Raw genomic sequence first — 26,607 nt, 5'->3', positions numbered from 1 at the left:
ACTTCCTTGTCTAAATACCTAACATTTTAATTAAACCCTAAATATTCAAATATCAGCACTACAGAAATGAATTCAATTTCATATCAAGGAATTCAGCGCTGTGAAATGCCAATCATACTGAAATAACAAGTTGTTACTGTTTCTATTCCTCAATTATTGAGTGATAAATTTGCATTTCATGTGTTAGGACTGTGCTGTATTGAATCCCAATAAACGTAAGGATGATGAGAATTTTTATTTTGCCTGAAAGGCAAGAAACAGATTCTTTAAAAGGGCATTTACTATTCTCATTAAATTTAATATATAGAACATGTCAAAACACGTGCAAGTTTTATTCATGTAGCTAAATTACTAAGCATATGCATATTTAAAATACAAGTAAAATGTTTACAAAGTGAAAATTAACATTAACATACTTCCTGACGTCCACCAGAACATGCCAATGAAAGCGGAGTATCCTTAGTTCGTTCAGATTGTGCTTCTATGTCTCCACCTTTATCCAAAAGGATTTCAACAACTCCAACATGTCCTGCTGTTGCTGCCAGGATCAGTGGTGTGAAACCTAAATCAGAAAATAAAAATCTCAGTCAAATTTGTGTTTTTTAACATATTAAGGCACTGTGTTTAATTCTCTATTATTTTAGTAACTAAAGGTCTTTGGGGCAGATACTTATACTCATTTAACATAAAACTGCTTTAAACCCTAATTTGTTAGTGACAAAACCCCATAAACATCTGATAAAAAGAAAATGCTAAGTCAAACAAAACTATTAAAGTTTATACTCATAATAAACTTTGATACCTCTGCATGCTCTACTTTTAGATTAAGGAGAAAGCTAAACACAGCTTGTTTCCTTGATGATCTACAGTCTAATTTTTGAATGTTTGAAGAATAATTTGGCTCTGTAGATTAACAAATCCAGATATTCTTAATTGATATATGCGAACCCATTCTTTCACTGAATAGTCTAGGAACCACTTATTGATAGTAAAAAATGAATTGTTTTCTGATATAATTACTCTCCGACTTTATTTCTCACTAACATTTCTTACCTTTTTTGTCTCTGTGTTCAATTTTAGCATCTCGCGCTATGAGTACAGATACAAGTTCTTCATGGCCACCTGCACAAGCTAGTGTTAATGCTGTGTCATGGTTGCTCTCAGTCTAGGAAAAGGAAAAAAAAAACTTAGATTTTTTTCTGTTTACAATGGGGTTATTGATTGAAGACCAAATAATATTTATTTTCACAATTAATTACAATGAATCTTTCCCTTTCCAAACAAAGAAAATCAGAATGTGCAAAATAAATTTAAATAAAGCAGTCTAGGGACTTCCCTCGTGCTCCACTGGTTAAGAATCCACCTTCCAATGCAGGGGACAAGGGCTCAATCCCTGGTCGAGGAACAAAGATCCCACATGCCGCAGGACAACTAAGCCTGTGTGCCGCAACTACTGAGCCCATGCGCTCTAGAGCCCATGGGCCACAACTAAGAGAGCCCACATGCCACAACTACTGAGCCTGGGTACGCTGGAGCCCACGCGCCACAACTAGAGAAGCCCACGCGCCACAATGAAAGATCCCGCATGCCACAACGAAGAGCCTGTATGCTGCAACTAAGACCCGACACAGCCAAATAAATTACATAAATAAATAAATAAATAAATAAATAAATAAGTCTACTCACGTGTGCATCGATGTCAACTGAAGGATACACAGGAAGCACAGACTGGGAAGCCACATTGCTTGGAGACTGCGAACAAGGCTCAGGTGTAAGACATTCTGCCGTCTGAGAGGAACTGTTTGAACCAGTGGGCACTCTGCTACTCACAGCTGAAAAACAATATTCATATTGCTGAATTCTACTTAAAAGAGTAATGTCATTTGTGTACAGAAAAACACAGAAAACGGAAAATTCTATAGCAGTAATATAATGTAGTAGTTAAATCACAAGCTTGACTCAGATGGACATATGTTTGAATCCCAGTTCTACCAATGACTTTCTGATCTTGGGCAAGTAATTTAACGTCTCTGAACCTCAATTTTCTTATGTGTAAAATGGGATAATAATTACAGTACCTCCATTGTAAGTTTGTTGGGAAAACCCCTTGAGATAATGAAGTAAAATGTTGAGCATCGTACCTGATAGCTAGTGCATATACAACAAATGGTAGCCTTTTATATTGTTAATAGGGAGAAAATAGTTTCCAATTTTAAAAAAAGGAATTTTATATCTTAGTTTGTAAAAGCAATTAGATAAAAACATCCTGAGGACAATGCATTAAAAAAAAAGAAGGAAAAAAGAAAAACGAAGCAGAAGAAGCAGAAAAAGGGGAAGAACAAGTTAGAATATTTCTCACATAAATAGCAGAGAGTATGTGTTTTTAAAATTCAATATTTACTCTGAAAATTTGCTAAAATGAATCAATGTCTGAAAATCAAACTATTTTAAAAATGAACATTGGAACTTTTATTTGGGACCTCAAAATCTGGTGTTTGAAACTGAACTAAATGAAATTATATCTTTATGTCTCTGCATATTTCTTTTCTTTCATGAGATGGAGTTTGCCCCATGAAGAGGGAAATAGGACCTATCTCAGAGGGATGTTGTGAATTATCCATGAGAAATGTGCAAAAATTATTTAACACAGTGTTTGGTATGGTAAGTGACTAATATATATAATTATCAGGTATTTTATAGGATTTTCAGTACTGTTAATCACTGCATTGAAAAATAAAAACATTACAATTCACTCAAGAAAGAAAAAACTCAGAAAAAAACATATAATCATTAATAATACAGAAAAAGACAACAAAGTTTCAATGATGGCAATAACTTCCTCTTACCCACACTAAAAGTCAATCAAAAACACACAGGTCTTAAAGAAAAATGTAAGCATTTCAAGGACTGGAGAATGCTTTCTCTCTAGAATTTTGATATGACTGGATCCCAATCAAGAATACTGATCACAAGTATGAAAGATAAGTGTAGTATGCTAATAGTACTACACTATTATTATAGTACTACACTATATTTAATAGTATGCTTTAAATAATAGCAAATTTTAAGATGTTCAGATATGTTTCTACATGAGCTGTCCCTCCCCCCTCGCAACAAATATATATAAAATCACATCTTGATAATATGAATTTCTACAGCTTCACCACATAAATATACATAATTTAACCATATGGTTACAAATAAAAATGATTATTATAAATATTTCTTTTGCCTGTAAGAACATGCACAATGAAAACAAAGCTTTAAAAATTTTTGTCATTGAATGAATTAAAAGCAGATGGTATTTTGTTATGCCTCCTCAAAACAGCTGATACGTTTGGAAACAGTTCCAGAAACAAGACACTAAACATTGATATATGGCACCTTTGTAATAGTAAGATTTTAACAGTAGTCGTATAATTATCAACATATATCTTACTAAAGAATTACTTTTCTATCATTAAATTTATTTATTCATGTTATCTCTTTTTGTTATTATGAAAAACAGATATTCAAAAAAATTTAAAATAGTTGACTAGAGTGCTATACCAGAATGTGATGTTATAAAAGACTTTTTTACAGAGTTGGTTTTTAAAAAATACTTTTGTACATTTAACAGCTCTGTTACCAAAAATGTATTGTTACATTGATTGTACATTTTTGTACAACAGTATCCTCAAGACATTTTTTCCTCCCTGTAATAATGACAATAAGAAACATTCCACAAAAGTGAGTTTAATAGGATTAATTACATATGAAAAGTTCTAAAGATAAAACTAGAAAGTAGCAAAGATTTTAAAAGTACATGTGGAATAAAGGTTTTATGAAGATAAAATTATACCAGGACTATGAAATTTTTTTCATAAATCCTAAAATGTTTTCTATTTCTGAACAAAATATCTCTGAAAATGACCAAAACAGATCACTATCACAAAAGTCACTACATAATTCAAATTAAATTTATGCATTATCCTAAAATGGGGTGATGGAAGAACTAAATAAGTGCAATATTTTACTTCTTTATGAAATTTAAGATAGTTTTGTAGGCAATATGGAAGACCATAATAAACTTTACTACATAAAAATCTCAGATATTAGGTATACGTAAACTATGTTGCAAGGCCTTAAGAAATTAAATCACTGTAATCTGTTTTATATAATAGTAACTTTATTAAATAGTTCCATATAAATAACAATCTATAAATAAAATATTAACATCTATTAGAAGAAATTATTACTTAAAGATATTTTACTGTAAATTCCCTCAAAGATAATTTCCTAATTACTTTTTTATTCTTAAGCCTAAAATGACTACCACAGGATTACTTAAAGCAAGATACTATGGAATTGGAATTTGTTTGAAGGGAGCCTATTAAGATGTCAACAACAGTAACAATGTTCTCAAGTCACAAAACTATATTAAACCTTACATGCACATCAAATCTTAATAAAAAAATAATAAGGGAAATTGTTATTTAGTAGAATTTAGAAGTCTAAGGAAATAATATCTTTAATATAAACTCAGAACTTCAGGTTGAATCTGATGCATGCATATTTTACTTCTAAGGTTCTTAAACTGGCTGAACTGAGTTTGAATCTTAACACTAGCTACTTAATTTCCAACAGCCTCAGTTTTCAACAGAAAAACAGAGATGGGATATGGACTTATTTTATACTATTACTATAAAGAGCCCATGAGATAATGTATATAAAAGCATTTAGCACTGAGCTTGGTGCATGGTAAGCACTCAATAAATGTAAATAAAGTGATATTAGTTGATTATTTTACCAAGCTTCTTTATATATTAAGAATGAAAATTTTACTAGATGTTTCTAGAACTGCTCAATGGTCAAAGCTATTTTGAATTTCTTTAAATTGCTTTTTATTTTCAGACCTTAATTCTAGACATCTGAACTGAGAATCACTTGCTATTACGATAACTTCTAGAAGCCTGACACTTAATTTCAGATGAAATGGACCTGAACAACCATGCTTCCAATCAAGAGTATACATATGTTCTGGCTGTTACTATATCAAGTATGATACGTTTAAGACTATATAGTTATGGCTGTCAGTCAGCTAGTCAAGTTATGACATTAATAAATTATGTATCTAACCAACTCATTATCATGACAAATATTTTGAGAGTAGAACAGCAATAAAGAAAAATACTCTTATACTTAAAGAGTGAAACTTATTGCTATTATATATGAATATTATCTAAAGTAAAATTGTAAGATGTATAGTATCCTCTCTTCCTCTCTTTTATTAACTATGAGGCATAACAACTAGACTTAATTTAGGTAAAATTAATTATATCTTTGGTCTGATCTATAATTCTACTGGTATATTAACATATCATAAAATCACAGAATTAGGTATTTACCTAATTCATTCTTATTTCATTTATTTCACCTTCAATTAAGAAATTAAGAGAAACTTAGGCTTAACAAAGTTTTAAATTTTGAGATAAGTCATCATTTTGAACAAAGAAAATCTAATTATTGCTATATATTTTTAAATGTAAGCTTCAGCAAAATGAAAAAATTTTTAAACGAAGATAATTTTTAGGGAATTCCCTGGAGGTTCAGTGGTTAGGACTAGGCACTGTCACTGCTGGGCGCCTGAGTTTGATCCCTGGTCAGGGAACTAGATCCCACACGTTAAGCAGCCAAAAAAAAAAAAAAGAGAAAAAAATGTGTAATTTTTAATGTATTGACAGATTTATACTTTAAAGTATATTAATAAAAGAATATCGTACAATATGGTGGGCCAACTGTCACTAGACATTAATGTTTAAGAGAAATTAAATTTTATTCATTTATATTGTTAAATATAATTAAAAGATGTTTTTTTCTAAACCAAATTTTTGAAGTTTCATGTGAACTTTGTAAAAGGTCATTTCAATTTAACAAATACTTCAGTGAAATAACCAGAATTTGACCTCCTCTACAAGAAACAGCAATAAATACTACCATAAAGTTAACACCTACAAGTTCCCTTTAGAGCTGTTTCTCCTTTAAAAAAAAAAAAAAAAAAAAAAAGACAGGTCCTAAGTTCCAACAAACTAAACTGATCAATAATGTGGGTTTCATAACTGCAAACTGAGTACTTAATTAGGAACATTATAATGATATTTATAGAACCCTAAGTCTTAAAAATGTTACTCTCAGTTCACCAGTTTCATCATTATTATTTATAATCATACGTCACACTCTAATATCTGCTTTTACCAGATTAGAAATCAGAAGCATAAATGAACTATAAGAGTTTATTCAAAATTTATAACAACTTGCAATGCTAATGACACAAAGTCAACGTGAGTTAAGTGGCTATGGGCTGAAGATATAAAAAAACAAAATTAAAGAATAAAGAATCTAACTCCTTAAAACATTTCCCAGCATTTTTATTTTCTTTATGAAAACTAAGACATTCCTCCTCTGCACAGCAATACCTATTACATATCAGAGGAGCCTAAAAGGCACTATTACAATTCTATAACCACTCGAAGTCATACACATGCCCAATAAAATTCCTGAATTAAGTAATTTTACTTCACATTTTAAAAGATTCAGTAAAGATTAGGAAGACTAAAGGCTCACAAAAGAAGAAAGGAAACTGGGATAGCATAACTGGGATGGGAGGAGGGGAGGAGAATATGACAAGAAGAAACAGACAACAGTAAAGAAAAAAAATGTTGCAATCAAGAGACAGAGGACTGGCCTGCCTTTGAATATCACTCCAGCTACATCTTAGTTCTTGGTCTTCATCCACTGTCAACAGCCATTCTGGCTGTATTTCTGAACTGGGCTCTCATGGAGGTGATACATTCACCAGCCATCTTTAGGAAGGTAAATGATTAATTGCACTGTTTTCCCACTGCTGCAAGGACAATGAAACGGAAAGTAAACTTGTGCACCTCATTTCATATCTAGTTGTAATTTTCCACACAACAATAAACAGAAACATATATTGTAAGTTTAAAAGGCTGGTTTCTTTTTTGCTTTGCTGTGTGTGTGTGTGTGTGTGTGTGTGTGTGTGTGTGTGTGTCTGTGTGTGTCTGTCTGTGTGCTTTCACCAAGACAGTTAATACAAAAATCCCAATCTCCAAATCATTATCAAGTTGACAATGATCTTCTAACCACAAATATTTTAAAAACATGGAATGCTTATAGTTTTTTTCTGAACATCCCTTTTAATTAGAAATATTTAAATTGATCTAATAAAATTATAAATAAAGAAAAAGCAATGCGATTTAGAATTCTGATTTCCAAATATGAAAATCACCAGCAGGAAAATTAAATGTCTAACCTTATATGATTATCTCTAAAGCCTACAAAGAAATGCTATTTTGAGATCTCCTACCCAAGATACAACACAGGGTGATTTTGATACCAAAGGTCTAAAATAAAGGATCACGGCAACTTTATTTCTTTGCCTTCGCAAATAACAAAAAAGAAGAGGGAAAACACACTTTTGTGTGAAGGTGTTGTTTAGTTAAATTCACTTCCAAAACACCTCAAGAAATGAGTAATTTTATAAAGATAGTTCTAAAATGGAAAAGTACCAAGTTGGTGTTTTTGGAAAGTCATGTAAAGAAGTTGAGCACAAAGATTAAAGAGAAATTATTACAGGTATATTTCTTAACCCACCTGCTATCAGGTCATCAAGAGTGTCGGTAAGCGTCTGGGCTGGAGTTGCAACCATTAGTCCATCTGGTTCTTGCACTAACAGCCCCTGATCGTGTCCAGTAATAGCAATCTGAGGCTGTCCTATAATCTGATGATTACCTGATACTTTCTGAAGTTCAAGAGAATTTGTCCCATTAGAACCTAATTCACTGGAAAAGTTACACTGTGGAGATGATAAAGGCTGGACTGGGACAAAATCTATTTGTTCTGCAGATGGTGAAGACTGTTGCTCATCATCAACATCATTATCTTTAAATAAGATTGTGTCAACCTGAGGTAACTCTGAAAAGTGATCCTCTGGGAGACTACCATCTCCTTCCCCTTCTGGGAAGACTCCTCTATGAGAGCACTGCTGGTGTGGAGATACTGTGTCTTTCTGACCTTTGGTTTCCAAGTATTCTTTGGTAAATTGCTGCTGTGTTTTCATCTGCAACTGCCTTTCCACTTTCTGCAGTTCTTTCAGTATTTTCTTCTTCTTCTGGACTTGCTCTTCTCTGTTCTTTTTAAGTTCTTCTATCTTATCTTTGTTCAGAGGTTCACCTTGAATTAACTCCAATGACTTAAGCTGTGCTTTTTCAATAGCACTAATTCTTTGTCCCAGTTCATTCAGTTTTCCTTCAGTCTCCTCTACTATGCACTCCAAAGGCTGGTATGGGTGAAAAGGTGGCAGTACGTCCTGATCTGCTACCTGCAGGGAACTGGACTTCTGCTTGGATGTACCTAAGCACATGAAAAATGTTTGAAAATGTGCCATGCTAAAAAAAAAAAAAAAAAAAAAAAAAAAAAAAAAAAAAAAAAAAAAAAATCCCAGCCCTCCCTCCACCCCCCACCACATACTTCCCTCCCAAAACCCATATAACTAATGCTATAGAATGAATGTTCAGATTCACACCAGTCGTAGGTAGATTAAAGACCAGACTCATCTATTTTACATAGCACAAACACAGATGTTGCCAATTCAAAAAATGTGACTTTTTCAATTAAAAAAATCTAGTATTTATAGGATTGGATGATTTTGGAAAACACAGGATTAGGGAGAAAAGGAAATCAAAGAGGAAAGAACCTCAAAATTCTGCTTATTTAACTGGACTTTTTAAAGAACATCAAATCTAAAGCAGTATCAAAATAATGTTGAGGGTATCATCAATGTTGGCTTAACTGCCCAATTGTTCTTTTTACAATATTAACTGTGCAACTACAGGTTACTGCAAGAAACTGTAACTTGTAGATCAAAGTAGGGAAAAGTGTCTTCAAACTGCCAAAATGTTTATTATATTAAAATATAATTTGAAATCAATTTTTAAGATATAACCTTCTAAAATTTTTCATTAATTAAGTCTTAAACACTTCTGTACCTGAACACTGTATTAAACTTATATCACAAAGGACAATTATTCTGAGTCTAAATAAATTCTTCACGTAAAAGTCTATGAGAGAAACAATGAATAATACGTAGGAGAAAATCAGACTTCCCATATACGATTACTCATATTGACAGCGTATGTTAAAAATGAAGTAACTGTATATTAATTTAAGGTTTTCGATCACACTTAAATTAATTTACTCCCCTCATGGCAAAATAATTATCAATATTAACAATCCTAACATCTGGGCATAAAGTGGAGGAAACATATAATAACTACTTAGAGGCAAATTCAAGGCTTAATCTTGTTTAGGAAGAACTGAGACTATCCAGCAATAAAAAGGAACTACTGATACAGCCTACAACGTGGATGAACCTTGAAAACATTATGCTAAGTGAAAGAACCCAGACACAAAAGACCACATATCGTATAATTCAATTTATAACAGATCTGTAGAGAAAAGGCAAATCTATAGAGACAGAAAGGAAAATAGTGGTTGCCTGGATTATAGTGGTAAGAATGAGAATTGATCACAAACAGGCATGAGAGATTTTTTTGGAGTGATGGATCCAAAACTAGATGGAGGTGATGGTTATGCAATTACGTAAATTTTCTAAAAGTCATTGTATTGTACATTTAAAATGAGTGAACTTTTATGGTGTGTAAATTAAACAACAACAAAGCTGTTTAAAAAAAACTGGGTAAAAAATAGTTGTCTATTCTTAAGGACCGTAGTCAATATATATTAATAACATATGTAACTTCAGTTTTAAAAATAAGCTCAACCAATGCATTCAAAATGATTCTTAGGTCCAAAGGAAAAAAATAATCCATTAGATGTTTAAATGTTCAGAACTGCAAGAGGGTGACAAAACTACTGGATAAAAAAATAAGAGATTTCACTGCTTTTTTTGCTAGAATAGGAGAACTCAAAACTGCAGGTAGCTCAAATATTTGCAATATGTTATTATCAAAAAAATGCTAACAGGTTTTCCCTGAGATACTGTCTTTAACAAGGTCGGACAACCACAGTTCCAAAATCACTGCAATTACTTTAAAGACTTAGTTTATTATTATTATTATTTTTAATACTAATGGAATGTTTTATTTTTTTAACATCTTTATTGGAGTATAATTGCTTTACAATGGTGTCAGTTTCTGCTTTACAACAAAGGGAATCAGCCATACATATACATATGTTCCCATATCTCTTCCCTCTTGAGTCTCCCTCCCTCCCACCCTCTCTATCCCACCCCTCTAGGTGGTCACAAACCACGAGCTGATCTTCCTGTGCTATTATGCAGCTGCCTCCCACTAGCTATCTATTTTACGTTTGGTAGTGTATACATGTCCATGCCACTCTCTCACTTTGTCACAGCTTACCCTTCCCCCTCCCCATATCCTCAAGTCCATTCTCTAGTAGGTCTGTGTCTTTATTGCCATCTTACCCCTAGGTTCTTCATGACCTCTTTTTTTTTTTTTTTCTTAGATTCCATATATATGTGTTAGCATACAGTATTTGTTTTTCTCTTTCTGACTTACTTCACTCTGTATGACAGACTCTAGGTCCATCCACCTCACTACAAATATCTCAATTTCATTTCTTTTTATGGCTGCGTAATATTCCATTGTATATATGTGCCACATCTTCTTTATTCATTCATCCAATGAGGGACACTTAGGTTGCTTCCATGTCCTGGCTATTGTAAATAGAGCTGCAATGATTAGTTATTTTTTAAAGGCAAAATTCAGCAAAATGTATTGTCCATATTCAATTTTATACTTCTATCTGAGCAAAGTGATGGGAACAGACTTTATCCTTTCAGAGTAAAAGCCGTTAGTTTGTGAGATAATTTTATAACTATTTCCACAAGATCATATAGGAAATAATGGTTTGCTTTACTTGTTCAAAGTACCTAATGACAATCATTGGTAGGAAAAGGGAGTTTAACTGCCACAAATAGCAATGTATAAATCTGCGAGCCCAGCAAGGAAATTTTCACTTGTGTAACAAATTCAATGACATCAGCAGAGTAAATTCAGAAGTTCTGCAAAGAAGTTCTGAATGCTCCTCCAACATTATTTAAAAACACCCTTGTATAGTTTTTGTATTTTGTAATTTGTGTTCCATAATTTGTATTTAAGATTAAGAAAAGTAGGTAAGAGTTCAACACTAATCAGACTGGTAATTAATTATGACCACATTGGACATTCACAGATTTAAAATCTTATAATAGTAAGATAATCCAAAATAAGGCTAGAATTTTGAGGATAATAACAGAGAGAAATGGCTGTATCTTATTAACAAATAAAATACAAAAAGCTTAGAGCACAAGATTACAAAGAGTAACTTATTTATCTGAACATAGAGACAAAAAGCCCAAAATATATGTAGCAGGAAGAACAGAGGACGGTGAATGTAATGCACAAAAAGCAGTTCTTCCCCAAATAGACAATGACTGAGTATCTGTATCCATGGAGTTAGTGGGATTGCCTAGATACACATCAAAGCACTAATACAAGCTATAACATCATGACTAAGCCATGCTGGTAAAAAACAAATGTCACCTAATTATTCCTAGAAGCTGAAGAAACACCTTCATTTTAGGGAAAAGTAGAGAATGTTAACAAGTGTCCTTTTAGCAACAAAATTTTCAGTCTCTAGGAAGGTAGCAGTATAAGACACCAGAATATAAAAGAGTTCCATCTTCCTCAGACATCGCCCACTGTCAGATAGAAACATATAAATCTATTCATTGTCTATTCATTGGTAGCATTGAGTGATATCATAAATTAATATTTAGGAACACAGGTAAAGTTACTATCTTGTCTCTTTGGTTTGGTTTCTACCCTACTTCCTCAACTTTCACTTTTCCTCCATTAATTAAAAAAGTTTGCAACAGGAAACCACGATATAAAGACAGCTTAGAACATGGCCTTTATTTTTTTATGGCCAATGAGGAAATGAGGTGGACACAAGCAGTTATATGTTAAAAGACATTATTAAATTTGGACATATATAAATCCACATAAGCATGATTACTAATGGAAATCTACTAAACTAGAGAATATCAGTAGTCAAATTTCCAGAGAAACCCTCAACCTCATTCATTGTACATATAATTTTTCTATACAATTTTAATGATTTGATATTAAAATGAGAACTTTTCATGTTACCTACTCCAATAAACAACTCTGGGATATAAAGCATCATGTTAACCTAATGCTTACTTTACATTTATAGCTCTGTTTTCAATCTATTCCCCAGCAGTCTAAAATAGTACTTCTTTTTTTTTTTTTGTGGTATGCAGGCCTCTCACTGTTGTGGCCTCTCCCATTGTGGAGCACAGGCTCCGGACGCGCAGGCTCAGAGGCCATGGCTCACGGGCCCAGCCGCTCCGCGGCATGTGGGATCTTCCCGGACCGGGGCACGAACGCATGTCCCCTGCATCGGCAGGCGGATTCTCAACCACTGTGCCACCAGGGAAGCCCTAAAATAGTACTTCTTGATTAAATTCTTAAACATCCCCTTTAATCAATGTTGCTCTTCTAAAAAATTCTTAATAATTTTCTTTTGCCTTCAGAATAATCTATATTCTTAGCCTGGCATTTATTAATTTATTCAACAAATACTTAACGTCTAGTACAAACAAGCCATAGTGGACCATACAAAGACGAGCAACCTAAACCCTGCCCCCGAGGAGCTTACAGTCTAAAGGGGGAGATAAAAATGTACAAATCCAAATAAAAGGATAAAGCCAAGCATTGGCAGATACGGAAATGGGATGGGGGTGTATAATACAGTAACCCTTACACATTGCTGCTGGGAGTGTAAACTGCTGTAGCATTCTAAAGAGTGTATTCACAGTACTCTGTCAGATAAATATTACGCATTCCTATGACAGGCAATTCTGCTCCTGAGTTTATCTCAGAGAAATTCTCATACAGATCCATAAGGGGACTGTACCAGAATTTTCACCACAGCATTGTCTGTGGTGGTGGGGAATGAAAGACAATCTGGGTACCTATCACTGAGAGAAAGGACAAGTAAAAAATAGAGGATATACAGGATGAAACACTATGTATGCTGCAGGTAGAAACAATCTAGAGGTAGACATAGATCTTAAAAACAGTGATGGTGAATAAAGTAAAAAACAAAACAGGATCTATAGCATAATACCATTTATGTAAATTTAAAAGTATATAAAGTAGTAAACATTTTATAAGAACTTGTAAGAGCAAAAGAATCTGCAAACCAAACACATTAGAATGACTGCCTAAGGGGAAGTATGGGCATGGAAAGAGGGATAAAAAGGAACAAAGTAAAACAAGAGCAGAGCCATGATGACAAAGTCCAGGAATTAAGTATGATTAACTCAATCTGCCACACTTGAAGTCCAAAGGGGAGGTAAAGGTGCAGGAGTGACCAGAGGCAGAAGGAAGATCCAATAAAGTGCTATAGGAGTTCAGAGAAAAGAAATGACTCCTCAAGAGGGGCTTGAGGTGCACACAAAAGATGTGTATTGTTTATCTTGACATCATTTTAATGCTTTGCAACGGATTATTCTCTGTAGTTGTCTAAGCTATACAACTACAGAGAATAATCAGAATCCTATTTTAGGATCTCTGTAGAATCAGTTACTACAAATGAATTAGATACAACAAGTGGCTTCAATCAACAAATTTATTTACAATATTAAATTTGGAAAGACAAAGGTTTGGTATTACTTATGTATCCTTTCCCATGTGAATATTCATAACTATAGATGATAAAGCTAAACAATGCTAGAAAACTGAGCATATCACTCTTACCCAGTTTCACATTTTGTTTATAAAGGTGATTTGGAGGCCTCTGTCAGATGCCAGCTAGGATCTCAAATCCTTGAAAACTAACAATGGATAAATGAGATTAGTTGCCTAAATCAGGAGAATATGAGTCAAGATGGAAGGAGCCTGGACAAATGGTGCACATGAAAGAAAAGAATGTCATAGTAAGATATATAAGAAACACCCGGGTAAGATTTATGGGCATGAATATATTTTAAAAGGATGCAGATATGAATAAAGACTTCAGATAGGAGTAAAATGTTATAAACTTGAAAAGATGATTGCTAGAATAGCAAGAGAGTCCTAGAGAGTAAGAATCCTTCCTCCAACCCTAGCCACATATGCAATGCAGGTATACTCTATGGACTTAGGAAAAACAAAAGCAAAATGGTCAAACAGCAATTTCATCACTCAAAGGAACTTCTCTAGCTATATAAATGGTTAATTTTAAGAAAAAGCCACTTTAAGGAGAAAATAATATATATTTAATAATTTAAGAAAGATTTTTCTATCTACCCAGGTGATTCAATGTGTACTTTTACATAATCAATTGATTTTTCCTAATTTACAGTGATATAATATTCTATTATGCACATGATTTATATCAATACTAACATGAAATCTTTTTTTTGTTTGTTTGTTTTGTTTTTGTTTTTTTGTGGTACGCGTGCCTCTCAATGTTGTGGCCTCTCCCATTGTGGAGCACAGGCTCCGGACGCGCAGGCTCAGCGGCCATGGCTCACGGGCCCAGCTGCTCCGCGGCACGTGGGATCTTCCCGGACCGGGGCACAAACCCGTGTCCCCTGCATTGGCAGGCGGACTCCCAACCACTGCACCACCAGGGAAGCCCTAACATGAAATCTTAATGCAATGCATTATCACAGCTTGCTCCCACATAAATAAATGTTGGGTTGGCAATACCACTTGGCATCTGGCAACAGCAAGTGCCAAGTATCTAGATACAAGTGTTAATTTTTTCCTTCCCTAATAATTTAGTAAAATGAAAGATTCCTTAAAAGGTTAGTTCTTTTTTTTTTTTTTTTTTTGTGGTACACGGGCCTCTCACTGTTGTGGCCTCTCCCATTGCGGAGCACAGGCTCCAGACGCGCAGGCTCAGTGGCCGTGGCTCACGGGCCCAGCCGCTCTGCGGCATGTGGGATCTTCCCAGACCGGGGCACGAACCCGTGTCCCCTGCATCAGCAGGCGGATTCTCAACCACTGTGCCACCAGAGAAGCCCGGTTAGTTCATTTTGACACTATTCAGTAAGTAATAAAACATCAGGGACTTCCCTGGTGGTGCAGTGGTTAGGAGTCCACCTGACAGTGCAGGGGATACAGGTTCAAGCCCTGGTCCAGGAGGATCCTACATGCTGCAGAGGAACTGGGCCTGTGCGCCACAACTACTGAGCCTCTGCTCTGGAGCCCGCGAGCCACAACTACTGAGCCTGCGTCCCACAACAACTGAAGCCCATGGGCCTAGAGCCCGTGCTCTGCAATGGGAGAGGCTGCCACAATGAGAGGCCCGCGTGCCGCAGTGAGGAATGGCCCCCGCTCACTGCAACTAGAGAAAGCCTGCACGCAGCAACAAAGACCCAACGCAGCCAAAAATAAATAAATAAATTTATAAAAAACAAAAAACATCAAAGTGAAGAAAATAAGTAGCTACTCAGTATAAGTAGGTATTTCAGTAAGCAAAAATATGATTAATCACTTGAGTATCAACTTAAAAAGTCACTACCCAAACGTTTCAGTTGACTTACATATTAAATCTAAATTTAAAATGTTTTACTTCCTTTCTGTACATACTGTGTCCTTCCTAGCTTATTTCTTGGTTATTTTGTGGCTCTGTGTTAATAAATTTTTTTTTTGCAGTACGTGGGCCACTATCGTGGCCTCTCCTGTTGCAGAGCACAGGCTCTGGATGTTCAGGCTCAGCGGCCATGGCTCACGGGCCCAGCCACTCCATGGCATGTGGGATCTTCCTGGACCAGGGCACGAACCCGTGTCCCCTGCATCGGCAGGCGGACTCTCAACCACTGCACCACCAGGGAAGCCCAATAAATATGTTTTAAATGATTTCTTATTTAGTACTGAATTTCCCTAGCCAAAATTACTACAGTCCTCTATAGGATATAGCCAAACAAAGAGCAACAAAAACAGAGGCATTTAGATTTAAATATTTTACTGAAGGCTGTTAAGCCAGCTAGGATGCTCAGATTCCTTTACAAGTACATGCTTAATTTGTTTTTTATTTCTTAAGACTAAAAATAGCAGTCTTTGTTTTCTTAAGTTTCAATAGCTAGGTGTCCAGTGGAAAACTGCTAGAATTGGCTTAAGTCAGAGAGACTACAGGTATTTTATCTCTGACATTAATAGTTCAGAAATGAAGTAATCCTTGGTGAAGGCCCACAATACTCTAAATTACTAAAATTGACATTAATTTGAAAGAAGCTTCTGTTTGCTGCTGTATAGTCACTCCTTACCAACTTCACTTAAAGCTGTGTTAAAGATACAAATACATACTTATACACTTCACTGTGATTTCAAAAATCTAGAACTTCACTGTCATATAATGAATGAAATACGCTTATACATTTGTTTTACATAAAATAGTTTTTAATACTTTACATATTACCTATTTTATTTCAGAGAACTCAGGTAGGACAACCATACATTATTACCAAGTGAAGGTACTTTATATCTACAAACGAAAATACAGCAGAAAAATAACAGAGCTCATAAACTTGAGTCCTTTAAATAGTGTATACACCTTGATATTCACTTGGATATTATTCATATACATTTTTATAGTTATTTGTCCATGTTCACATATTGACAGATGTTAAGCTATATATTCAGCATTACATGAAAGAAACTAAATATAATTCTTAAACATCTCACTCACCAAACTGAATCAATGCTACTAAGACTTGACAACAAACATATTTTCATTCCTCATATTACTGTTTAGCTAAAGAATTGTGAAATGAAAAATGAATGCCTGATAAATTTTTGCTACTTTAATATAATTTGCTACTTTATTTAATATAATGAAGAACTTGGCATATGCTTAAGTATTTTTGCCTGTGCCAGATGAAAACTACACCTAGAAGTATGTTAGCATTTTAAGAAATCATTTTTCCTAGTAGTTGTATCTTTTCTATTTTAAATAGTATGTAAGATGATTAGCATTTGTCAGAATTACCTACCTCAATTCTGGATACACAGTAACTGTGTACCATTAAAGTACCTTTATGAATTCATACTTTAGGTGATAAAATACCCATTTTAAGGAAAATAATTCAAGAACTAACCTTTTTGTACTCCTAAAACAGCAGAAGAGTTCTCCTGTAAAGTTCTGTCAGGTTCCTGTGGAGGTACAACCATGGCGAGTGTGTGCATTGGTACACGGGGAACCTAAAAAGTCAACTCAGAAAAAAAGAATCTCAGACCAAGGAATAAAATAAAGGTCCATAAATGAAACATACTGCCAAATTAACTTTTTTTGTTTCTTTAAAAGAAAAACAAAGAAGAAGAAGGAGGAGGGGAAGAAGAAGAAGGGGAGGAAGAAGAAGAAGGAGGAGGAGAAGGAAAAGAAAAAGAGAAGCAGCAGCAGCAGCAGCATTATTCACCAAGCAGTAATTTCTGGGAATACTGATTGGGCAAATTCAGGCATTCTACAAACACTCAATGATAAGCTAAATGGAATTAATACCACTCTCTTGTTATGGAGAAATCCTTGCTGGTTTCAGTTATAGCTAGGAGTACAAGTCACATATTCAACTGGCCAATTTACCCTTGTTCAAATTCTATAGGGGTCAAAAGAAAAAAAATCCAACACATTTCCTGAATTGGTTTATTTCAGTAGTTCTCAGGATAACTCTGTAGAAAAAAATTTCAGATTTCACTGAACTTTGTATACTTAGTATACTTGCTATATTCTCTCCGTATTTTTAGGTAGGTTTAAAAATTACTTTAATGAATTTTTGGTGCATGTATCCTGGTTTACCCACACTTTCCTGGATGACAAAAGTAACTATCTCTAGGATAATTAATATTGTCTTGGGAGGTATTAAGGGAAAAGAATTCTCTTGGTTCAAGATTATGCTTAATGTATTCATAAAAAACAAACAACCTTAAAGACCTAGTTATAATAAAAGGACAACTTGGAATACTTATATTTATATTTGGTATTAAGTGTTTCTTTTTAAACACTATTTTCAGTAAATAAGACAATGAAAAAAATTTCCATGTACTTTTGAAGAAAATCTTAAAGAATTTAGGACCAGGTTTATTCAAATTTAAAAGAGAAATTAGCCGGACTTCCCTGGTGGCACAGTAGTTAAAAATCTGCCTGCCAATGCAGGGGACACACGTTCGAGCCCTGGTCCGGGAAGATCCCACATGCCGCAGAGCAACTAAGCCCGTGCGCCACAGCTACTGAGCCTGTGCTCTGGAGCCCGCCAGCCATAACTACTGAAGCCCGCGCACCTAGAGCCCATGCTCTGCAACAAGAGAAGCCACTGCAATGAGAAGCCCACGCACCGCAACAAAGAGTAGCCCCCTCTCGCAGCAACTAAAGAAAGCCCGGGTGCAGCAACAGGAACCCAACGCAGCCGTAAATAAATAAATAAATTTATTTTAAAAAAGAGAGAGAGAGAGAGAAATAAGCCCATTTTACTAAAGGCTAATTTTAAACAAAAACTCCCAATTTGAAGAATATTTATATTTACAAATAAGCTCTGTTTTACATTACCTGAGATTGATCCTGACAAGGTGGGGTAAGCTGAGACACATCTGTGGTAGGAACTGACAGAACATTGTTTGGATAATCCAATAGATAAGAAACAACATTAGTATGGCCACCTTTTGCAGCTTCAATGAGCATTGTTGAGCCATCCTGAGAAAGATTGACACCATAATTAATTATTTATTAATTTCTTTTTATAATATGATTACTAAACACATTTAGTTTCTTAGCAGCTCATATAAAATCAAAACTCATTTAAACAGTAATGAATATTAATAATGAATATTAAGCACTAAAATATTTGAAATATATTTTAATAATGATGTATATATTATTTACTTATTTTGAAGTAGAATACCTTGAGACGATGAGTAGGGTCAGCCCCATGAGCCAAGAGTAGCTCCACAACTGCCAGGTGACCTCCTGCACATGCCAACGACACTACTGTATGATCATTATTGGCTGTAGCCCTATTCACATTGGCACCTTCAAAGAAAAATAAACAGCAATCTTAGCAAAGCCAGTTCAGACAATATGATTTTTAAAACTTTTTTGAAGTACAACATAGATACAAAAAAGTGCACAAATCGTAAGTGTACAGTTTGAAAATTTTTCACAAAGTGAACACACTTGTGTGACCAGCACCCAGATCAAGAAACAGAACATTATCCACATACCAGAAGCCCTACTTTGTGCACCCTTTCAGTCACTACCCCGCCCTCCAATGGCAACTACTATCCTGACTTCCAAACTGGTTTTAGTTTTTGAACTTTATATGAGTGAAATCATACAGTGTACTCTTTTGTGCCTGGCTTCTTTCGCTCAATATAATATTTTTGAGATTCATCCACATTGCTGTGCATAGTTGTAGTTCGTTCATTCAATATCACTTCTAAAATGAAAAATCTAGATTAATAAATATATACAGGTTAATGTGAGCACCAAATAATACCACTGTATGTAACTCTTCAAAGACATTTTTGATCTACTTCTAAAATGTGGCAGTATAGCCAGGTCTCAAAGTAGAGAAAACAGATTTTTTTAAACAATATTTACAAGAAATATAATTCTTCATATTGTATATTTTAAGGGTCAGAGAGACCTGGATATGAAGAGAAGACAAAAGATTATCCAAATATGTTATCAGAAAGGCAATTTAGTAAGTTGTTCAATAGCTTTGTACAATATGACCTAAAAGAAGTCTACATGCAAAATCTTTTCTCAGCCTCTTTTTTTGGTAAATTAATTTTGATTCACGGAAAAAAAGACCTCTCATTTTTAGTTCAACTACCTTTTACAATCCCCAAAGGACTCAACTAGATAGTTAAGACTATAGCAATGGGGACTTCCCTGGTGGTGCAGTGGATAAGACTCCATGCTCCCAATGCAGGGGGCCTGGGTTTGACCCCTGGTCAGGGAACTAGATCCCACATGCACAATGCAACTAAGAGTTCACATGCCAGAACTAAGGAGCTGGTGAGCTGCAACTAAGGAGCCTACCTGCTGCAACTAAGATGCAGTGCAACCAAATAAATTAAAAAAAAAAAAAAAAGGACTACAGCAATGTTCATTCTTCCTTCTTCCTTAATTCAACTTATTTTATGAAGGGAAAAATAAACCTAGGGGAAACTACTATTTATTTAATTTTCAAAAATACCGCTGAACCTAATCCTAACTTGTATTAAAGTACCTTTGGGAAAGGCAAGGCACACCAATAAACATCCTTACATTAGCAACATAAGATTATTTTTAAAGTTGCTAATAATAAATTTAGTTGGTGGGATTGTTTAGCACTTACTACAGCCTAGAAAGGCTATAATCAATGTGTTCTTATTCTTGACAAGCCTGATTATATGCTTAGCAGGGTAGTTGCTGGTATGATTAGGAAACTTCTTTAGGAAAGGAGCATGAGAGAACTCTAAAGGTTATCCATCTGTTTATTACTTCTGCATGGTTGAAGTAAACAGCTTTTACAGACTAAGTTATAACATTATGTAAGATATGCCTTACTTGGTAGCAAAATGTGATGTGAAGAAAATAGGCCTAGTTTTATCCAATTAAAGAAGAAAGCAAGTATATTTAAAAGGATAAAATCTTACACTGCATCCTTAATGGTACAAAATGTCAGAATTCTATTGGAATATACAATAGATATAAAATGTTTATTTGAATAACGTGACAAACTTGAGTGGACCTTCCTTACAGTTTAACATACTAACCTAAGATTTTTTTATCAGATGCCAGAGTACCTCGAACACTACACAGAGATAGGCTGAACCAAAAGAAATTGCTGATATTACCATCTTTGACATATACAATGACAATTTTATATGGTTCAACATAAACTGAGTTCAGAAGCATTTCACTTTTCTATAGTAAATAGTCTTGAACTACCTCTTATCCATCATTTGAACATCTTCGCCTAAATATATTCTAACAATAGACTCTCTAGAGGAATATAAAAATAATAAATAACACCCTTGTGTACTTGGTTGATTTAACTGTACCATAAACAACAGTAGCAGACTTTCTCTCCTCCACCCTTCCCCATTTCCAGCAGAACTGCCTTAAGTGCTGAACGATATTGTATCTACTAAATATAGCTGGACATTTTACCTTTGACTTTTCCAACTTTGGGGAGTAACCATATACTCTTTGGTTGATGATAACTTCAAACTCAAAACTAATAAACAGGATTTCCCTGGTGGTCCAGTGGTTAAGAATCCGCCTTCCAATGCAGGGGATGCGGGTTTGATCCCTGGTCAGGGAGTTGGGATCCCCCGTGCCGCGGGGCAACTAGGCCCCTGCACCACAACTACTGAGCTTGCGAGCCACAACTAGAGCCCACGCACCGCAAACTTCAGAGCCCATGTGCCCTGGTGCCTGCGCGCCACAACTGGAGAGAGAGAGAAAAATAACCCACACGCGGCAACGAAAGATCCCGCATGCCTCAACAAAGATCCTGTGTGGCGCGACTAAGACCCAATGCAGCCAAAAAAAAAAAAAAGGACCCGATGCAGCCAAAAAAAAAAAAAAAAAAACCAAACTAATAAAGATCCCAGCAAAGTACCTTATGAACTCTGCTTCCTAATAAAATACAGCAACAAAAGACTTGAATACAATACTTATACTACAGGTGAAGTAGCTTTACAGAAATTGCAACAGTTTAGGAACTTTTTTCAGAAGATGTACCTTCTTGGAAATGCACACTTGTACTTTCTTTACCTTTACTAATAAGAAACTGCACGGTGCACAAATGGCCAGCTCTCGCAGCTTTCATCAAAGGTGTTCTTCCACCTTCAGATTCATGTTCCTAGTAAAGAAACATAAAATAATCCATCAGTGCCAATTCATTAACCATCTATTTTTAACACTTAGTATCAATGACATAAGAAATAATGAAGATTTAATACTTACTCAACACACTTATGTTACCTACCTCAATTCCTCCAAAATACAGGATTAATTTCAGTCCACATTAGATGGTGTAACTTTCTAAGAGCATGCTCAGTTTTACATACCAAACAATAAACATTAAGGTAAGACTTATGTTTAGTTTGATCCCCAAAGAGAAGTAACTGCATTTTTCTAATACTAAGGTTAAAAAGATATTTCCCTAACTATTCATCTGAACTATGAAAAAGGAACCTTAATTTTGTGAGGTGATTTTGAGGATCTCATCATATCAGAAGGCAATAAGAGATCTATCAAAGGAGAGAAACCAATCTCTGAAGAAAAACACTATGGTATTTCAGGAGTAAAGCAAAAAGGAAAAAGAAAAACATACAAATGAGCTGATTATTTTTTAGAGCAGAAATTAAATGCTTGAATAGTCAAAGGCAAAAGAAGCAGTCTTACAATAGTAGGAAGATTGTTATTCTTCCTAGCAAGTTTGTCAGCAAGAGGAATGAATGAGAAAACAGCTTCTCAAGCATCCTAATATCAAATGCCACTAAAAAAAGCTTGCTTGTATGGTTAAGTAGTACTGCCTGTTGGGAGTACTGTGAACTCTTACTACATTCATCTAAGTATTAAAATGCAGCTGACACATAGCTTTCACAAAAAGTTCTCTCAACTATCCCCTCTTTTACTATGTATGCAAACATTAATTTCTGTTGTTCTGGTCCTCTTCTGTTACTAAGAAAAACTTGATAAAGAACGGTGATTTCTTATTATATAACTATATCTCACTACAACTTTGGCAAACTAACAGTAAGAATAGATTGTCAACCCAATGGAAACTAAACTGGACTGCAGTGACAGGAATTCCACTCTAAAAGAAGTTTTTTTCTTTTATCTTGATAGTGTAAAATTCTCAACCTCCTAGTTTGTTTTGATTTTTGTTATGCATATTGATTAGACAACAATTTTTATTAACTCTAAGGTATGGAGGATAAATAACTATAGATAATGCCAACAAAATTTGGCTTTAGAATGAATTTTGAACTTATATTCAAATGTAGGTAAATCTAATATTCTGGCAATTTACTTCAAACAAAACGGAATACACATCATGAAGAGCTTACTCAGAAAGACCTAGAAAGTTGTGTCAACACACTACATGCTGGAGTTGTTGTATCAACTACACACTGGAAAGAAATTGCTCCTTTAGCAACTGCTATTTCCCCTCCTGTCTCAGGACCTTTTTGCTTAAGCTGCTCTCTCTTCCCTGTAACATTTCTTTGTTAGCTCCTTTTATCCTTGACTGTCTCAAGTTAAGTGTTATTTCCTCAAGGAAGACCTTCCTGAACCTTCTTGACTAGATCACTTTTCTTACTATTGACTTACAGTTCTACGAACTGCTCTTTCATAAGTTCCAATCACATATTAGTTTGTGTAACTATCTGGGTAACATGTCCACCATTCAAGTATAAGCTTCATGAGAAAAGCAATCATGTCCATTTTCGCTTATTATATACCTAATGTCTAAAACAATGAAGTACTTGAACACTGTTTACCAAGAAGGAACCTAAGCACATCTGACCTCTCAAATCTTCCCTTTCATAGAAATGAAGTTTGAAGTTTAAATTTTCTACTAGGTAAATAAGAGAAAGAGAAGTTAATTTTAAGAATGGTAGCTAAACTTAGATTAAGACATTCATTACCTTCATTTGATAATACATTATTACTAATCTTGGGTGGGCAATACTAATGTCACTTTTCCTTTTTTTTTTCTTTCTTATCTCTTAAGCCTGGCAGTGACACCCATCAATGCAACTAGTAGTGGCAAAGACAAAAGATTCTGAAAGCCCTGTTTAGAATAAACTTTTAAAGTACCTGTTAGTTCTGTATATTTAAAATATTCCCATAGCTGTTAAAAATAAGAAATCAGAAGGTATAATCCCAAGATGCTCACTCCAACAGAAATTTCAAAATTCAACATACTAATAAAATTTTGGAAATAAAAGGTATTAAAAGTTGCCTATTTTATTTTCCTCCCTATAAATATACATTCATTCCTTTGGTTCTGAACAATATGTTTGAGGAAACAGTTGATACGATAATACTACAACTTTATAATGTATTATAATATTTCTTGTCCTAAAATTAATAATGTATATCCCACAACACATACAATTTGTCCCAAAATATCTGACCACTGAATCCTTTTAGGATAGGAATCAAATTTGTCTATACAGTTGACCCTTGAATAACATGGGTTTAAACTGCGTAGGTCCATTTATATGTTGATACCTAAGTTCTACACTACACGATCACAGGGGTGCAGAACCCCACACAACATGGGTATATACGAAGTTATATGCGGATTTTCCACTGCACAGGTGGGCGTCCCAACCCCACCTGTTCAAGGGTCAACTGGCTACTTACTTATGAATGTTGGATTTATTATTTCAGCTAATATTTGTTCAACATCAATAAAATTTTAGGATACGAATTGTGATTATTTCCTTCATAAACACAGAAAATTATTTTTCAAGGCTACAAACTTAGGTATTGTGCAATTTAACCTTTTTTCTTTCTTTTTGGAGAACAGCTAGAATAATATAGGGATTATCTATTCCTTGAACATTTGGTAAAACTCACCTATAAATCCATCTGGGATCCTCTTACCTTCATTAGATGTATCGTTTTGAACTACTGACTCAATTTGTGAAATGGTTGTTTCATTGAGGTATACGATTCTAGAATTTTTTTGGGGGGCCACGCATTAAGGCTTGTGGGATCTTAGTTCTTCAACCAGGGATTGAACATGAGCCCTCGGCAGTGAAAGCACAGAGTCCTAACCACTGGACCGCCAGGGGATCCCCTTTAATCTTTTTTTTTTTTTTTTTTGCGGTACACGGGCCTCTCACTGTTGTGGCCTCTCCCTTTGCGGAGCACAGGCTCCAGACGCGCAGGCTCAGCGGCCATGGCTCAAGGGCTCAGCTGCTCCACGGCATGTGGGATCTTCCGGGACCGGGGCACGAACCCACGTCCCCTGCATCAGCAGGCGGACTCCCAACCACTGCACCACCAGGGAAGCCCTCCTTGAATCATTTTTGATAATTTATATTTATTAAAAAAAATCAGTATTCATTTCATCTAAGTATTCAAACTGTTCATATTGCCTTATAAATTTTAAAGTTCTCTACTATATCATGTAGTTATAACTCCCTTTAAGTTTCTATCATATACCTTTTGCCCTTTTGAAAAAAGCTGGGCTTATTTTATCTATTTCAGAATTTTTAAAAAATCAGCTGTTGTTTATCCTTATTTTTTTTAACTATTTTTTGTTGTTTACTATTCTATTAACTTCGCGCAGGCCTAGCGGCCATGGCTCACGGGCTTAGTTGCTCCGCGTCATGTGGGATCTTCCCGGACCAGGGCACGAACCCGTGTCTCCTGCATCGGCAGGCGGATTCTCAACCACTGCGCCACCAGGGAAGCCCTCTATTAACTTTTTAAAAACTTTATGTCCTTCTTTCTTTGTGCTGTTGTTCCTTTACTAGCTTCATTTACTTTCATTATATACACACACACACATACACACACAATTTTCCTTCTAAGGACCACTTTAGCTGTATCCTCTCACCCAAGTTTTGATGTGTAGTTTTGGTGATAACATCTATTTTGCAATTTTTACTGTGATTGCCTTTTAAACTCATGAATTATGTAAAAGTATTTTTCCTCATTTTCTAGTTATATGGGATTTTAAAAATAAGGTCTTATTGTTAATTTGTAATTTTAAAAAAAGAGATAAGAGAATGTAGTTCATATGATTAAGAAGTTTGTTTTGAAGAGTTTTTTGTGGCCTAAAACATGCACCAGATTTACACATATTCAATGCACTGGAAAATAACATATTCCATATTTGTTGGAAACAAAATGATAGCTCTCTATTTATATAAGCAAACTTGATTTTTCTCTTCTTAACAATAGCTTTATGTATTTGATCTATTAGTTTCATAGAGAAGTGTGGGAAAAAATCTTATCACTACAAATGTAGAGCTGACTAATTTTCTTCTAATTTTGTAATATTCTATTTTAATTGGACGGTAGATGTTAATTACTGATTAGTAACTGATTGTTATACTAGCTGGAGGAGCATTTAATTATCTCTAAAAATGATTTTGGTTTAAAATTCCATTTTGCCTGATATTAATATTGCCTTACATAACTTTTTCCATTACTTTGTCAACCTTTTATTGTCATTTTGCTTTACATCTTTCTCCTGAAAACAGAATTTGCTAGATTTTGATTTTCAATCTAATTCAAGTCTGTGCCCTTTTTTTTTTTTTTTTTTTTTTTTTGTGGTACGCAGGCCTCTTACTGCCGTGGCCTCTCGCATTGCGGAGCACAGGCTCCGGACGCGCAGGTGCAGGGGCCACGGCTCACGGGCCCAGCCACTCCGCAGCACGCGGGATCCTCCTGGACCGGGGCACGAACCCGTGTCCCCTGCATCGGCAGGCGGACTCTCAACCACTGCGCCACCAGGGAAGCCCCCAAGTCTGTGCCCTTTTAACAATTAAGTTC

At 34.9% G+C, this 26,607-nt stretch overlaps 1 protein-coding gene across 21 annotated transcripts in view; it reads right to left on the bottom strand.

Moving 5' to 3' along the window:
* Window positions 1-26,607, bottom strand: part of ANKHD1 (ankyrin repeat and KH domain containing 1) — a 122,066-nt gene that overhangs the window by 32,747 nt on the left and 62,712 nt on the right. For 17 of the 21 annotated variants that reach the window (XR_010840251.1, XM_059061218.2, XM_059061219.2 and 14 more), the window contains 8 exons: window positions 21,859-21,946; window positions 18,992-19,119; window positions 18,640-18,783; window positions 17,198-17,300; window positions 7,654-8,412; window positions 1,687-1,832; window positions 1,054-1,165; window positions 417-562 (listed from right to left, as the gene is read on the bottom strand). Coding sequence is in view for 20 of the 21 variants with exons in the window: in XM_059061218.2 (XP_058917201.1) it covers window positions 417-562; window positions 1,054-1,165; window positions 1,687-1,832; window positions 7,654-8,412; window positions 17,198-17,300; window positions 18,640-18,783; window positions 18,992-19,119; window positions 21,859-21,946 (1,626 nt within the window). In the remaining variant the exon portion in view is untranslated. Of the gene's footprint in view, window positions 1-416; window positions 563-1,053; window positions 1,166-1,686; window positions 1,833-6,391; window positions 6,884-7,653; window positions 8,413-17,197; window positions 17,301-18,639; window positions 18,784-18,991; window positions 19,120-21,858; window positions 21,947-26,607 lie in introns of those variants that run through there. The other 4 variants (XM_059061224.2, XM_059061225.2, XM_067031766.1 and 1 more) reach the window with 2 other exon arrangements.

This window comes from Kogia breviceps, chromosome 4, assembly GCF_026419965.1.
Source record: "Kogia breviceps isolate mKogBre1 chromosome 4, mKogBre1 haplotype 1, whole genome shotgun sequence".
Lineage (NCBI taxonomy): Eukaryota > Metazoa > Chordata > Mammalia > Artiodactyla > Physeteridae > Kogia > Kogia breviceps.
This window is presented reverse-complemented; position numbering and strand designations above follow the sequence as displayed.